The 13,525-nt window shown below is 43.1% G+C and overlaps 3 protein-coding genes across 4 annotated transcripts; 2 read left to right on the forward strand and 1 right to left on the reverse strand.

The window, feature by feature from the left end:
• The first annotated feature begins 360 nt into the window (after positions 1-360).
• Positions 361-2,514, forward strand: rab9a (RAB9A, member RAS oncogene family). Its single transcript, XM_068746286.1, has 3 exons — positions 361-488; positions 750-863; positions 995-2,514. The coding sequence occupies exon 3, from the start codon at positions 1,032-1,034 to the stop codon at positions 1,638-1,640; it is 609 nt and encodes a 202-aa protein (XP_068602387.1). The 5' UTR covers positions 361-488; positions 750-863; positions 995-1,031; the 3' UTR covers positions 1,641-2,514.
• A 91-nt stretch (positions 2,515-2,605) lies between these two features.
• trappc2 (trafficking protein particle complex subunit 2) lies at positions 2,606-8,481 on the reverse strand. Of its 2 annotated transcripts, none has more exons than XM_068746288.1 (5): positions 8,463-8,481; positions 4,082-4,182; positions 3,757-3,901; positions 2,924-3,009; positions 2,606-2,820 (listed from the first exon to the last, which is right to left on the reverse strand). In XM_068746288.1, exons 2-5 carry the CDS (start codon positions 4,172-4,174, stop codon positions 2,722-2,724), a joined length of 423 nt encoding a protein of 140 aa, XP_068602389.1. In that variant the 5' UTR covers positions 4,175-4,182; positions 8,463-8,481; the 3' UTR covers positions 2,606-2,721. The 2 variants fall into 2 exon arrangements, with proteins under 2 accessions (XP_068602389.1, XP_068602388.1); XM_068746287.1 differs by lacking the exon at positions 8,463-8,481 and adding an exon at positions 4,427-4,477 and having other exon boundaries at positions 4,082-4,208.
• Positions 4,751-13,449, forward strand: ofd1 (OFD1 centriole and centriolar satellite protein). The gene is made up of 22 exons (XM_068746284.1): positions 4,751-4,846; positions 4,912-5,115; positions 5,195-5,260; positions 5,361-5,382; positions 5,460-5,567; positions 5,656-5,792; positions 5,894-6,067; positions 6,169-6,275; positions 6,379-6,498; positions 7,582-7,655; positions 7,736-7,827; positions 7,973-8,162; positions 8,427-8,557; positions 8,678-8,789; positions 9,134-9,742; positions 9,937-10,078; positions 10,347-10,438; positions 11,142-11,276; positions 11,385-11,545; positions 11,617-11,781; positions 11,858-11,925; positions 12,089-13,449. Exons 1-22 carry the CDS (start codon positions 4,751-4,753, stop codon positions 12,138-12,140), a joined length of 3,057 nt encoding a protein of 1,018 aa, XP_068602385.1. The 3' UTR covers positions 12,141-13,449.
• The last annotated feature ends 76 nt before the right edge of the window (positions 13,450-13,525 follow it).

Consider the following 13,525-nt stretch of genomic DNA (forward strand, 5'->3'; position numbering starts at 1 on the left):
TTGTGTACCTCGATAAATTTAATCAAATTCTGACCCTGTTAAAAAATAATAATTACCATCTACGTCTGAATGCAACATGGAACATTAAATGATGCAGAATGTCTCTCCCTGGTGGCAGAATAAGACTAATACAAAGATGTACCGATAACTTAACGTTTTATAATTAACGTCGGAAAATTAGATGTCTGATTAAAATATATAATAAACGAATTTTCTAATTGTGACAGCCGAACCTCGGCGCTCTTCGGTCGTGACTTTTCGCTGGCAGATCACGTGATCCGAGTCTGCCAATGTCGTTAGCTTGTTAGCAACTTGCTGCATTAACGCCGAGCGTTCGGGGTCAACCAGGAAGCGGTGCGACCTGACGTCATCTTGAACCACGCCAAAGCGGAACGAAGTCAAACATATGCGTCGATATCAGTCCGGTTATTTCTTATTTTTTTCCGCACTTGTCGTCCATTCTGCAACGACCTAGCCTGGTTCATACGGTAGGTGACTAACACTGTTAGCCACGGCTAGCTCATTTAATGTACTGTTTTTTAGCTTCTTGTTTTCTTCTTCCACGTTAGCATAATTTGGCTAACACTGGTTAACTGTTTGCCAGCAGCTGTACCGTTAACACTAAGGTTAAAGTAAAGCCATATGCTACCCCTCCCCCCATTGTTTCGTAAAAGAATATACTCTATTGTTTTTAGACTTCTCTGGCTATCCGTTAATCAGGAAACATGTTTCATGTCGCCCTGTTACAGCCGGTTGAACATTACCTAAATGGCTGCTAACATCAACATCCACCAAACGAGCACGTGACCAGGGACTTCAGCACATGATTCAGACAAATCGGAGGAGTCCAAAATCAACGAGGGGTGAGTTAAAAATAAAAAAATAGCATTTTGTTAGGAGCCAGTAGATTTTTAAATGATTACCTAAAGAAGATTTCAAAGTGCTCTTGTACGGAATATGAAAATAAAGTCTGCCCGTCACATCTCTCCATTAGGTAATACATCTAAGTGGTCAGTCGAGACTGAAAAGCCATGACGACAAAGACATCGCTGCTGAAAGTCATTCTGCTGGGGGATGGCGGTGTTGGAAAAAGCTCCCTCATGAACCGTTACGTTACCAACAAGTTCGATGCACACCTTTTCCACACTATCGGTGTCGAGTTCCTCAACAAGGAACTGGAGGTCGACGGCCACCAAGTTACTCTCCAGATCTGGGACACGGCTGGCCAGGAACGCTTCCGCAGCCTGAGGACTCCTTTCTACCGCGGCTCCGACTGCTGCTTGCTCACCTTCAGCGTTGATGATGCGCAGAGTTTTTTCAACTTGGGCAACTGGAGGAAGGAGTTCATCTACTACGCAGACGTCAAGGAGCCAGAGAAGTTCCCATTTGTAGTCTTGGGCAACAAACTGGATGTGACGGAGAGGCAGGTGTCCGCTGAAGAGGCTCAGCAGTGGTGCCAGGAGAATGGTGACTACCCCTATTATGAGACCAGTGCCAAGGATGCCACAAATGTAGCCGTGGCCTTTGAGGAGGCGGTTCGCAGGGTGTTGGCGTCGGAAGACAGAACGGACCACCTCATCCCCACAGACACAATCAAGCTCCATAAAAAGCCTCGGCCGGCTACCATGTGCTGTTCTTAACATCCAGGAGTTATCGCTAACATTAACTCGCTGTAACACCTGTTATGCGAGGAGACTTTAGGTGCACATTGTAGTGACGTTTTGTTTTGACCAGATGAAGCTACTTCTTTGATTCACTGTTGAAAGTTTAATAATGTTAATCATTTTGGATTAGAATTACTAGTTAACCAGTTTAATCGCAGGATATTTCAGTTTGCCAGCTAGTTGAAGAATCGGTCTTTGGAGGGGTTACGGAAAAATAAACGGTTTGTGTTGGCATGACTGCCTTTGGGGAGCTTACGATGTCAACAGAATGTGTTTGATATTTTTCACTTCTCTCACATGAATATAAATTCTGTTGTATGAATCTTAAAATATAGATAGCCCAGTAACCTTATTCCCGAGAATTATAAAGTAGCTAACGCACTAACTAGCAAATTGAGGCTTGTCATTATTGCACATTTAGTTCTCGGTTGAGCACATGCTGCAAATATCACAGAATGAGTGCTGAAATCACTGAGGAGAAAGACCCGCATTAAAGCAAAGTTATGATGCGTGTCATTGTTTTACATTCAGGAATTTTGCATTTATTTAAACTGTTTAACCACAAAAACCACTTATTCATTTCCCTGATGCCAATATAATAAACTGCAGCTATAATATAACTATTGGTTTGGGTTTCTTGAAACAACTTTCATTTTTAAATCAACATTCATCTAGATCAGTTAATTTTTTTTTTGTCTTTTTAAAAATGTTTTTATTTTATTTACAGAACTGTTTCTTACTCAGATTTCATTTTATGTTCAAATTTGTCGTTCTGTTTTGTCAATTGATAACCAGACAATGATCTCAAAGCATGTTGTGTACCCTGTTTATTTTTAACTAAACAGTAGTACCAGTCTGTGCTTTCGAGCCGCTGTAATGCCTAATCTGGTAAAGTTCGAAGAGCATGCAGCACATTTCAAGCAAAAGCTGTCAGACAAGAACACGCGTTGAATAGTTTACATGTGCAAAAGAGGAAAAGATACAAACAAGCATATGATTTTACCATATATAAACAAATCGACAAGATGCATTTAAATCCTTCTTGCATGTGAAGTAATTAACTTAGGAGATGTTTCTTTCCAAGAAACTGGACTTTCCTCTCCAAAGCTGTGGAGCGTATCGGTGCATTGATTTCATAGAATGGATTCATTGCAAACTGCAAGAAAGAATGATTATGTCAAACACTGACATGGAAAGAAGAAACAGGAAAGGTTACATTTAAACCTTTGTACATTATAATCAAACGGAAGAGATCTTACCTTAATGTATAAATCATACACGTCATTAAAGAAGTTTTTGATTCCGTCTTCTTGTCTCACGTCGTGTAACATGATGAATCTTATATGTACAGCAAATAATTAAAGAACACAATGGGAATGAACTTCTTTTACTACGGTTACTCGTATTAGTGCCATGTTTATTGCAGTTTTTATTACTCAGCACTAATACCCTTCAAACTACCGCAGCAGTTACTATTACAAACTAACAGCTTCCAGTTTTTCTAGTAGTGTGTTCCAAACCTTATTTTCTTTCTATATTGCAGTTTCGTGTCTACTTTGGGTTTGTTTTAATGATAATTAGATTTTTTGGCATTTCAGCTTTTTTATTTATTGCCAATTTATTTGTTTAGGCAGCACGGTGGCACAGTGGTTAGCACCGTTGCCTCACAGCAAGAAGGTCGCGGGTTCAAATCCAACTTGCTGTGTTAAGTTTGCATGTTCTCCCCACGTCTGCGTGGGTTCTCTGGGTTCTCCGGCTTCCTCCCGCCACCGCAAAACACGCAACTTAGGTCCAGGTCGTTATTGAAAGATAATTAATTCTCAACTGACTTACCTGGTTAAATAAACATTAAATGAAATGATTGATTCTGCATTTTCAGATACAGATGGGAAACACAATTTAGTTCAACTGTCAGCATTCAAACTATATCATCGGCAGAAACTTGAAATGTACTTGTTAAATTCTATAGACAAGCCATGTTGGCTCTTTTGTCTGTCCTGACAGTACGCAAGTGATTATTAAAATCCACAGACAACTATTACCTAAGGAAAAACTTAGACAAGATTTAAATGGAATAGAAAATAAAGGATATGTCCTGCAGTGACGAAGGCAGACACAAACCACTCGTTGAATTTGTCCACAGTTTTCAAGTACATGTTGTTGGACAGCCACATGTTTTCATCCACCAAGTCTAGAGATGCGTGAGCGATGAACTGGTTCAGGTGCCGATGGTCATCCTGTCAACGCGAAGATGTGATCAAACATAACATTCAAGACATCAACTTTCCCATAAGTAATTGTAAAAGTATTGGCAGCTATTCAGTCACATCCAACAATGCACTCTCTTTATTTGCCGCCGTTACTGGGCCAGTCAGTGCGTAGTGGGCTGAATCCTGGCGTTATTAATAAAGCCATACCTTTGATTCAGGCTTCCCAGTGGGCAAAAACTCCATCTCAAAAACAGGATTGTCTTTATGACCAACCATGACGAAATAGAAACTTCCAGACATTGTCCTCCCTTCTTCTCAGCAAACCTAAAGTGTTCTAAATAGAATCCAGAACAAAAACACCTTCAACAATGTCTCAATATCACCAACACAATTTTACAAGGTTTAAGCTAGCAAGCAAATATTAGCCGTAGCAATCAACGGGATCTTAGTGTCGTTAAATTCCTCAACCTCTTTTGTGAGTCGAACGAGACGCGTTCGAAGAAGAAATAACATAAAACACTGAGATTCCATGAATTACTGGCGTCTTTCTACCTGTGAATGCTACTTCCTGGACAGCGGCGAGATCAGTCGCAGGTTGATGACGACATGGCGTTGTCGTTTACGTCATAAATATGGGACTGCCCTGAGAGTTTTCGTTGACGGATTTAAACGTTTTAGACACGCCTCCTGGAAGGAGACGCCGTTCCTGCGCTGGTTATTACACAAAAACACAAACCATTCATGTTTTCTGCGACGTGGAAGTGTATTACGACGTAATTACGTTTAAAAGTGGTCGAAAACTGTTTGAGTTTCTTTTCTCTGTAGCTTGTTAGCTCTAGTTTTCTGCCGGGGATCCAGACACAACGCTGAGCAGTTATGTCCTCGACAAAGGAAGACGCCTTAACCCCGGACGAACTGAGGAAAAGACTCTACCAAACCTTCAAGAGCAAAGGAGTGCTCGATGCACTCAAAGTAAGTCTGTCTGCTGTTGTCAACTCCTCTCTTCTGTTCTCCTTCACGCCTTTGATCTGATGCAGACTCAGCTGCGCAATCAGCTCATCCACGAGTTAAACCAGCCATCCTTAACTGGAGCAGAACAGGTTCCCAGACCAGTTCCGATCCATTCTGCACCTAATCTGGTCTTGGCCTGCAACAACATCGTGGCGGATCATCTGCGCACCTCCGAGTACGAGTACACGCTTTCTGTATTCTACCCTGAAAGCGGTTTACGCAGGGACAAGGTGAGCAAATCCAGGTTGAGGTCAAACAAAACAAACTTCATTCCGGATTTATATGTTGTGTCTGATCTATTTTTGGCAGGTTGCCATCAAAGACCTTCTTCAGCTTCTTGAAATTCCTCCTGAATCCGCCCTGCACCGATGCTTGGTAATTCATTTTGTAGTTTGGCTTGAAAAAACTGTTGATTATTGAAAGGAGAACCAATAAATCCATCTTGTTAGTAATAATGGTGTCATATCTTTTGCAGTCTTCAAATAAAGACGATAAAGGTATGTTCAGTAATGGGCTTTTGTTTGCTTTGTAAACAACATTGGGTTTGACATGTTTCCTCTTTGCCTTTTTGCAGGACTCCTCCTCAACCTTCTAACTCGGTTAACACACCATTCTGCTCACAAGTTGTGCCGTGATGCCGACACTCAGACAACCAGCGAAGCAAGTTACGGAGAGTCTCTTGGTAGGAGGAAATGTATTGGTCGTGTGTTGGACGTGCTTTTCAGTCCAGCTTTTGTTGTCGTTTTGATATATTTGTCTTCCATTAACAGTTGAGAAGATGAAAATGATTGATGAGGCATATGAGAACTTCAGTTACAGCGGGGACAGGTGGTGTTCCTTTGAATCAAAAGTGGCTGCACACAGAAAAGAGATTGAGGTACGAGTGCAAGCCGAGATGAACACAAAGGTAAATGAAAATTAATGGATCAAAAAAGCTGCAAGACTCATGGATGGCTTACGTTTGATCTTGTTTACGCGACTTCATCATCACGTCTTTTATTTCTTAAGATGCAGCATTTTAAAGATGTTGAAATTGCCAAAGTTAGGATGGAAGAAAAAGCTACATTTCGTAAAGAATTTGATGCAATGAAGCAAGAGCTGGAGAGGATTTATGAAAGGAAAGCAAAAGCTTTGATGGAGCGGGAGAAGAATGCCATTGATCGGTTACAGAAGCAGCAAGAGGTAGGTTTCTGCTGATCTGTTGCTGTTTCCTGATATCATTCCTCGGCGTCACTTCCACTTCTGTAAATTCACCAGGATATTTTTCTTTCTCATGTTGTCAGATTGAAGAAAAGAACGTTTACATGCAGAGACAATCGGTCCTAAAAGAAATTGAGATATTACGGAACCGAGAAAACGAGCTCAGGATTAGAAAGGAATCTTTTGAAAAGTGAGAGCTTTTTTTTTTTAACCATGTACGTTAGTAAATTGTGTTTACATTTTTATCGCCATGGCCACTGTCTGACAGAGAATGATCATTTGTTTGGCGTCAGGACATATCAAATCCACGAGGAGAAGGTCAAGAACATTGAAGAGTTTCTGAGGAGGAGAGAACTGGCAGTGAAGACTGTGGAAAACACGCATGACCAAAGGCTGAAGAATGAACTTTCAAAGTATGCAGCAGGTCTCTCCTTTGTTTTTGGATCAGGTTGTCACCACCAGTTAGATACATTCCGTTGGTTACACACATGTAGTCCTCTTTTTTAATCCCTTCAGCATGTTCTGGTTATTATTAGATCCCACACTCAATAATGGTCCTGATGATGGCGTTACAGCAACTGTCTTCATTTTCAATATGAACATTCAAATTTAGCATTCCATGCATTTACAAGGAATTATCAACAATTTATATTAAATGGATCAGAATTCATGAGTAAAATAAGATTGTGCGTTAAACTTTAGACTCGTGTTTAAAAAATAAATGCTGGTTGTTTTCATAATTCTGTGTAAATTATCGCTGTTCACGGCCAAAAGGGCATCTTTAAGCATCGTTTCTCACACGTGCAGCAATCACTCGTAAACATGAATTACAGACGTCTGAGATTAAGAAAATGACTTTATGACAGTAATTTTAAATTAGCCTTTACGTCACATCTGCTATCGTGTGAAGCCATCTGTGGTTTCTGCATCTCCCTGCTCTCCGTCTTTTATGTTTGCTAATTCAGTGAGGTCAACATCAAACTCTGCAGAAGCTTCAAAATGACCCATCTGAGCAGTGAAATGTCTGTAACACGCTGGACGACAGGTTCTCCAGGACCAGGATGAACAGACCCGAGATTAGAGTCGCACGACCTCAAAGACATTTGCCTGTAGAGATGTTGGCATTGTGTGTCCAGAGGATGTCGCTGTTCTGCAGGTTTAAGCTGAAACTAGATCCAGCATGTCCCATGCACGTTGAAAGTGAGAAGTTTCTTAACATCTCCAGTCAGAAATGCATTTATTTCTGTTGCTTCAAATCCTTGATTCGTGGCCTGTTTGGCTGAATTCAGTAGCAGCAGTCATGAAACATCCTACAACAGAATACTTTATCACAGACCTGATCAAACGATTCATTGCTTTTATCAAGTCCGAGTCGGCAGCAGGATCGTCTCTGTCCCGAAGCACCCTGTAATGGTAAATGGTTGTAAGGATATCTGGAGTTTATTTAGTTTCATGGCACTTTTGGATGTTTGATTTTTACCTTCTCATGAATTCAGGTATCAGCTTGAGTTGAAGGAGGATTACATCAAGAGGACAGAAGACCTTACAGAGAATGAGAACCGAAACAAAGGTCGGTATTTCGAGTACCGGTAATCCAAGTTTATTCTAAATACGACTTCCCCTGTTTACACCCACACCCTCTTCTTCCAGTGGAAACTGCTCGCATCCAAAAAGAGTCGGCTGTAATTGATGTCAAGTTAGAGGAGCAGAAAAGAGCTTCCTCAGAGCTGAGACGGCTGCAGGTAAATATCCCAGCAGTGTGTATTCCACACTTTTAGATCGGCACGAAGCAGAATAATTCAGTCCAACTTAATCTTTAATGAGTTTTCAGATAGCGTTGACTACGTCTCCAGTTTAATGTTTCCTGTCCCCTCTGCTGTCTTCCAGGTTGAGCTAGATACGGCACAACAACAAGCTTCTCTGCTGACTCAGCAGAAGGAGCTGTTAAGGGAAAGACTGGAGGCCATGAGCGACTATTCCACTTTGAAAAGTGAGAAAGCAGAGCAACAGGGAGAGCTGCGGCTGCTGAGGAAACAACTGGAGGAGGCCCAAGAAACAACTGGGCTTCTTCGTGAAGGTGAGGGGGCCTCCTGCTGGCGTCAGGCACCTCCTAGAAGTTTAATATGACGGATGATGGCATCTGTGTTTTATTCCTGGAACGATAAGCCTTTTAATTGGTTTGGATCTTTCTTGTGCTCTCCTACTGGTCAGATCCGTGCGGCTCTAAATCATCAAATGGAACACATTAAAATTTACAGCCGAAATCAGAACAGCTTTGGTGCTTTTTCGTCCGATGACTTTCCCACTGATTCACTTTTCGATGGTGTTTTGATGCTTTCAGATTTGGGTAAGCCGTCCAAGGAGCAGCTGGCCCTGCAGATGGAGCTACGGAGGCTGCAGAGTGCTCGCAGGCTGGAAATGGACGAGCTGGACAACCACAAGCAGCTGCTGCAGGCCCAGCTCCAGAGTGAGGTCAGCCACATCACGCCCACTCGGTGACTGTGGGAAACTATGCGCTCAGCTTTTCCTTCCCCCCCCCATGAGATCTCGGCTCTCTTTGCAGAAGTCCTTGTTGTCTGTTGTTTCCTGCAGGTAGAGCGGTGCGCTCAGCTCAGCACTCAGCTGATAGAGTATGAGGAGAATTCACAGTGGATGGATAAACACATGCAAGAGATTAAGATGCAGCTTCGCCAAACTCAACAAGGTACACGACGACTGGACGTCTTGGTTTGATTAGTCACTTTGAATCAGACAGTTTTCTGTACGCGGTTATATATTTATACTTGGACTTCCGCCCCTGGATCATGAAAATCCACTGACCATCAAAACCCTTTTTTTCATTATTAAATTCATATAATAGCCAAAAAGGGAAGGGATTCTCTTTATACTAGGACCTTGTCGTAGATCCTTGTCCTTGTTTTGAGTACTAGCAACCTTTCCTTTCCTTCCTTTCTCTTTCCTGGATTGGTCGGTCTTCTTTTGTGTTCAACTCTCCCATTGTTCCCCTTTCCCTCCCTTTCTTTTGTCCAACCCACCCGATAACGGCAGCTCTAGAGAATGAAGTGCTGCGTAACCCCAAGCCTTCGCTTGTCGACCGCTCAGTGTTGGAGCTGAGCGGTAACGAGCTGGTTCCTCCTGACATCTATGTGAATAGAGCTCTGCTGAAGGCCGGGGCGGCGTGTGAGGCAGGTGGGCCTTGGTTCATCGCTCCACACAGCAAGACACGCTTCCAGGAGCTTCAGCAGGAGGCTGAAACCTTGGAGGAAGCCTACAGGGATTACCAGCAGAGGGCAGCCGCTCACAAGCTCGCCACGAGACCGCTCTCACCCCAACAAGCACGTCCTTCATATCGCCCCGAGTCGCCTCTAAGAAAGCACAAGTCTCGCCTTCCACCCTCCCGTTTGTCTCACAAATCAAAGATCTCACTCAGACCGCTGTCTCCACAAACTGCCAGAGCCCCCAGCAGCACCGCACCCCCCGCACAACTCGGGGTGACACTCTCACAAGACAATCACCAGCCCCAGAAGGACGGCGTTTTAGCTGACTACAGTCTGCACCCATTCATTGAGCCTCTGCTTCGAAGAGACGGACAACGCAAAGCTCCGCCCACACACCCCTCGTCACCCAGGAACGACCTTCGCAGGGAAATTTCAGAAGGTACCTTAAAAAAAGCACACACAATGTGAAAATACGTAAATCCAGATTAGATGCACCATCTTAAATGTGATTAAATATTTTACTTTAGCAGCTTTCATAATCTACACATGAATAATTGTATTAACGCCTCAGTCTGTAGAAACAGACGGCACATTTTTATGTCTGTCTAACACGAAGCCTTCGTTAAATGGCAGAAGCAGATGCGTCTCCGATGGCGCCTGACAGAAGGCTCCCGTGTGCCTCCCACGCCGAAGCGGTGAACTCTGATGACTTCTCCTCTGAGCTCAGTTCACCTCAGAGTCCTCGAATGAAGAGCACAACACGAGACCGGTCCAGGTACCATCATTAGAAAGAACCGGGCCACGCAGCGGGACAGAAATATTCAAGCCACTTTGTTTATCAGATCAAGCAGATCAAACAAGAGCAAGTCTGTAGAGCTCAATAGAACAGACATCGTTCAAAGTGTACTGGAATCCATCTGACCCCCTAAACGCTGCAGGTTTCCAGCACCTGACAGGGCAAAGCGGCCCCAGAGCATCAGAGCCCACGCCATGTTCCTGCTGAGTCCTAATTCCCTCATGCTTTGCTTCCATTCCTTTTCCAGTGCAGCGGAGCTGCAGCCCGTTCTCTCCACGGCAGAGTCGTCCCCGCAGCCTGAGAAAATAAGCCTCGAAGATCTCACAGGGATTTGTCCAGGTGCTCTAAACTAGTCTTTAATGCGCTGCAGATCTTCTGATGTTTGTAGACGCAACATGGAAGTGATTAGTGATTTAGCTGCATACTGGATAAGGCTGATCAACTGTGCAGAATAAGAACAGAACTGGGATCAGTGGGGACCTTTTTATGTAGCCTGCCTAACCTCAGACAGAGCAGGAGTACAGAAGACCAGTCAACCAGGGGGAGACTGGAAATATCTGACTTCAGACATTTTCAGATTAAAAACAATAAAAACTTGTTTCAGTATGAACGTCAACGATTACTCCAAGACTTCTTGCTAAATTCTTCACATTTTTGTTCCAGGAAACCACGTTTGTTATGACTTGACCTTTATATAATGAGTATAAATCACTTCAATTTAAAATGTTTTTGGTAAATTCCCGTTTTTATTATCGGTTTTAGTTGCTAGATTGAAGTCCTAAAGCTGCATCGCATCCTCGTAGCAGTGGCAGGTTGGTGCTGCTTTGTTGCGTGTAATGTTGCTTTCAGTTTTCAAACACACACTCACACTCACACACACACACAAGCAGCTTGGATGTGTTTGGACTTTGTAAAAGCTGTTTTGTAATGAGTGTGTGACCGGCCTCCTTTCATGCTGGAGATGATTATGTATTCTGTGCCGGTTCTCTGGCCCTGTTGCATTATTGTGGAGCATAAAAGATCTCTTTGTGTGTCCCTCCAGAGCCCAGCCACATTCCAGAGCTTCTCCTGGACACTGCCGTCCCTCTCTCTGAGGAGGCCCCCAATGGCCCTGCTAGCCCCCACCAAAGCAGACTTCCAGGAGACTTTGGTGGGGCGGACTTCCATGTCCGGGAAGGTGAGTCTCTGGTCCCCCCCCCCCCTTTGAGTCCAAATGTTTGATTGTCTCTCGCGCTTTTCGTCATAAACTGACCGATGAGGCTCTTCTCATTCCACGTTTCTATAGAAGTCCCACAAGCCTCAGGAAAATCACCCCGAGGAGAAGATGAAGATGAGGAGCAGAGGTGGGAAAGGGAGCACAAGGAAAGGCAAGAACAAAGGGAAAGAGAGCGAGAGGAGGCCAGAGAGAGGGAGCAGCAAGAACTTGAAAGGCTGGAAATAGAGATGGTAATGATTATCGTGCAACGACTTCCAGAACACGCCTCTGATGGAAGTTGACAGTATCTGTATCTAACCAGCTTCTCAAAGAAGAGGAGCAACCAGTCCAGGAGGAAGAGGAAGAAAGTGCAGCTAAAATAGAAGTGCAGAAGGAACAGGTGGACAATCGTGGGTCTAAAGAGGAAAATCCGTTAGAGAAATACATGAAGATGGTTCTGGAATCAAGAGAGAAGCAGCAAACACAGGTGAGTCACACACACACACACACACACGTTTGAATGTGCGCTGCAAGCTGGGCCTGATTTGTAGCATCCGTTTCAGGCACCTGCAAGAGACGAAGGACAAACGAGCCCAGAAGCAAAGAGTTTGTTTGGAGAGAAAGACGGCAGGTAACCAAAAACTGTCGACTCGTCCAGACAGACGAAGAGAGATCAGTGTCTTCATAAAGGAATAGAACTTTGGTTAAGGGTTTGAGTTTAAGGAGTACCGTCTGTTTTTGGCTTTTTCCGTCCCTTGAGGCTTTCGCTTATTGACATGATTTGGTTTTCCCAGCATTGCAGGATATTCACACAAGGACGAAGATGATGATGATGACTTCTGGTGAGCTGGCTGGGCTCCAGTACAACCATAAACCGCCACATTCCAGTTTGAGGCTTCGCTACTACTTTACCAAGTTTTCAGAATGTATTTTCCATGTGTATGTTTTATACCATTTTTTTTATTTGAATAAATTACACTAGATTGATTTACTGTTGGATCAGCTGTGATGTATACAACGCCCTCACCAAACTAATCAATAAAAATAAAATGGAGGGGAACAAGTTTCTCATTTTATATTTAATAAAAACAGTCAACAGGCCAGTCGAGCGACGTCCTAACAGGATGCTGGATCGCTGTCCTGGTGATTGACCGGTAGCCTTTGTTCTTGGGTTTTTGGTTCAACAGGAAATGCAGCATACAAAGGTGGGATTGGATGAACATTACCTTCATGGACATCTGATCATTTGTCCTGCAGAGAACTGTGCAGGCATGTAAAAACACTAGGCAGAGACCTCCATCGATACTTTGGTTAAATGTACCATTTCGATTAGACCGCTATAGCTAAGCTACATCGAGTCGATGAACTCATTCAGTAAGAAAGGAAACGGGCAAACGCCGCCCACCACTGATGTCAGCATACAGGACTGTAGCAAACGGTTCTTCATGCATCAAAGAATCGCTCTAACGCAACTAACGGAAACAAGATTACAGTAATTACGTCAGCATTTGAACAACCGCACAACAAAAATGGGTGCAAATATAGAAAATTAAGAGAAGTGACTGGTTTGATCTCAAATAATAAAACAAAAATCTTCACTTTTAACAAGTTAACACTTACACACTACCAGCTGTAGTATTTTTCTTCTTTGTAGTACCGTTGCAGAGATGATCATACTCTCAGATGGGATGAAAAACACGTATGCAGGTTCAGAGTTCTCTCTGCTGGCAAGCCTCCATCTGTTTTAATTTGCATAAATGAATAAACATGAACCAGGCATTTAAGGTTAAATACTTGTTGGCTGCAGTCTGCTTCGAGCAAGAAAGTTATTCTTGTGGAATATCGCATACAAATTGAATTGTAAATGATTGCAGTGAGGGGCTCCAGATGTGTGTGTTTGGCTTTACATGCAGCTACATTAACATGCTGTAAGTCTGAGGCGTGGCGTCGTTTAGAATTAAAATGCATTTCAATAAAGTGTAAGTTGTTTGTTCCTGTTACTCTCTGTCTGTCTGTCTGTCCTCCCCATAGGTGCTTGTGCACATCTGAGGTAGAATTAATGTAGTGACTTCTAAGTAGCTTCATCATCAACATTAGAATCTACAACCAATTATGGATTCTTATTACTAGGATTAAGATTCGGTTAAACACTAGATTAGCTCCTTCCTGACTGAAGTCATGTGACACACCTTCTTCCATCAGTACATGACAAATGGATGCCTTTTACAAGT

This window comes from Brachionichthys hirsutus, chromosome 12, assembly GCF_040956055.1.
Source record: "Brachionichthys hirsutus isolate HB-005 chromosome 12, CSIRO-AGI_Bhir_v1, whole genome shotgun sequence".
Taxonomy (NCBI): Eukaryota; Metazoa; Chordata; class Actinopteri; order Lophiiformes; family Brachionichthyidae; genus Brachionichthys; species Brachionichthys hirsutus.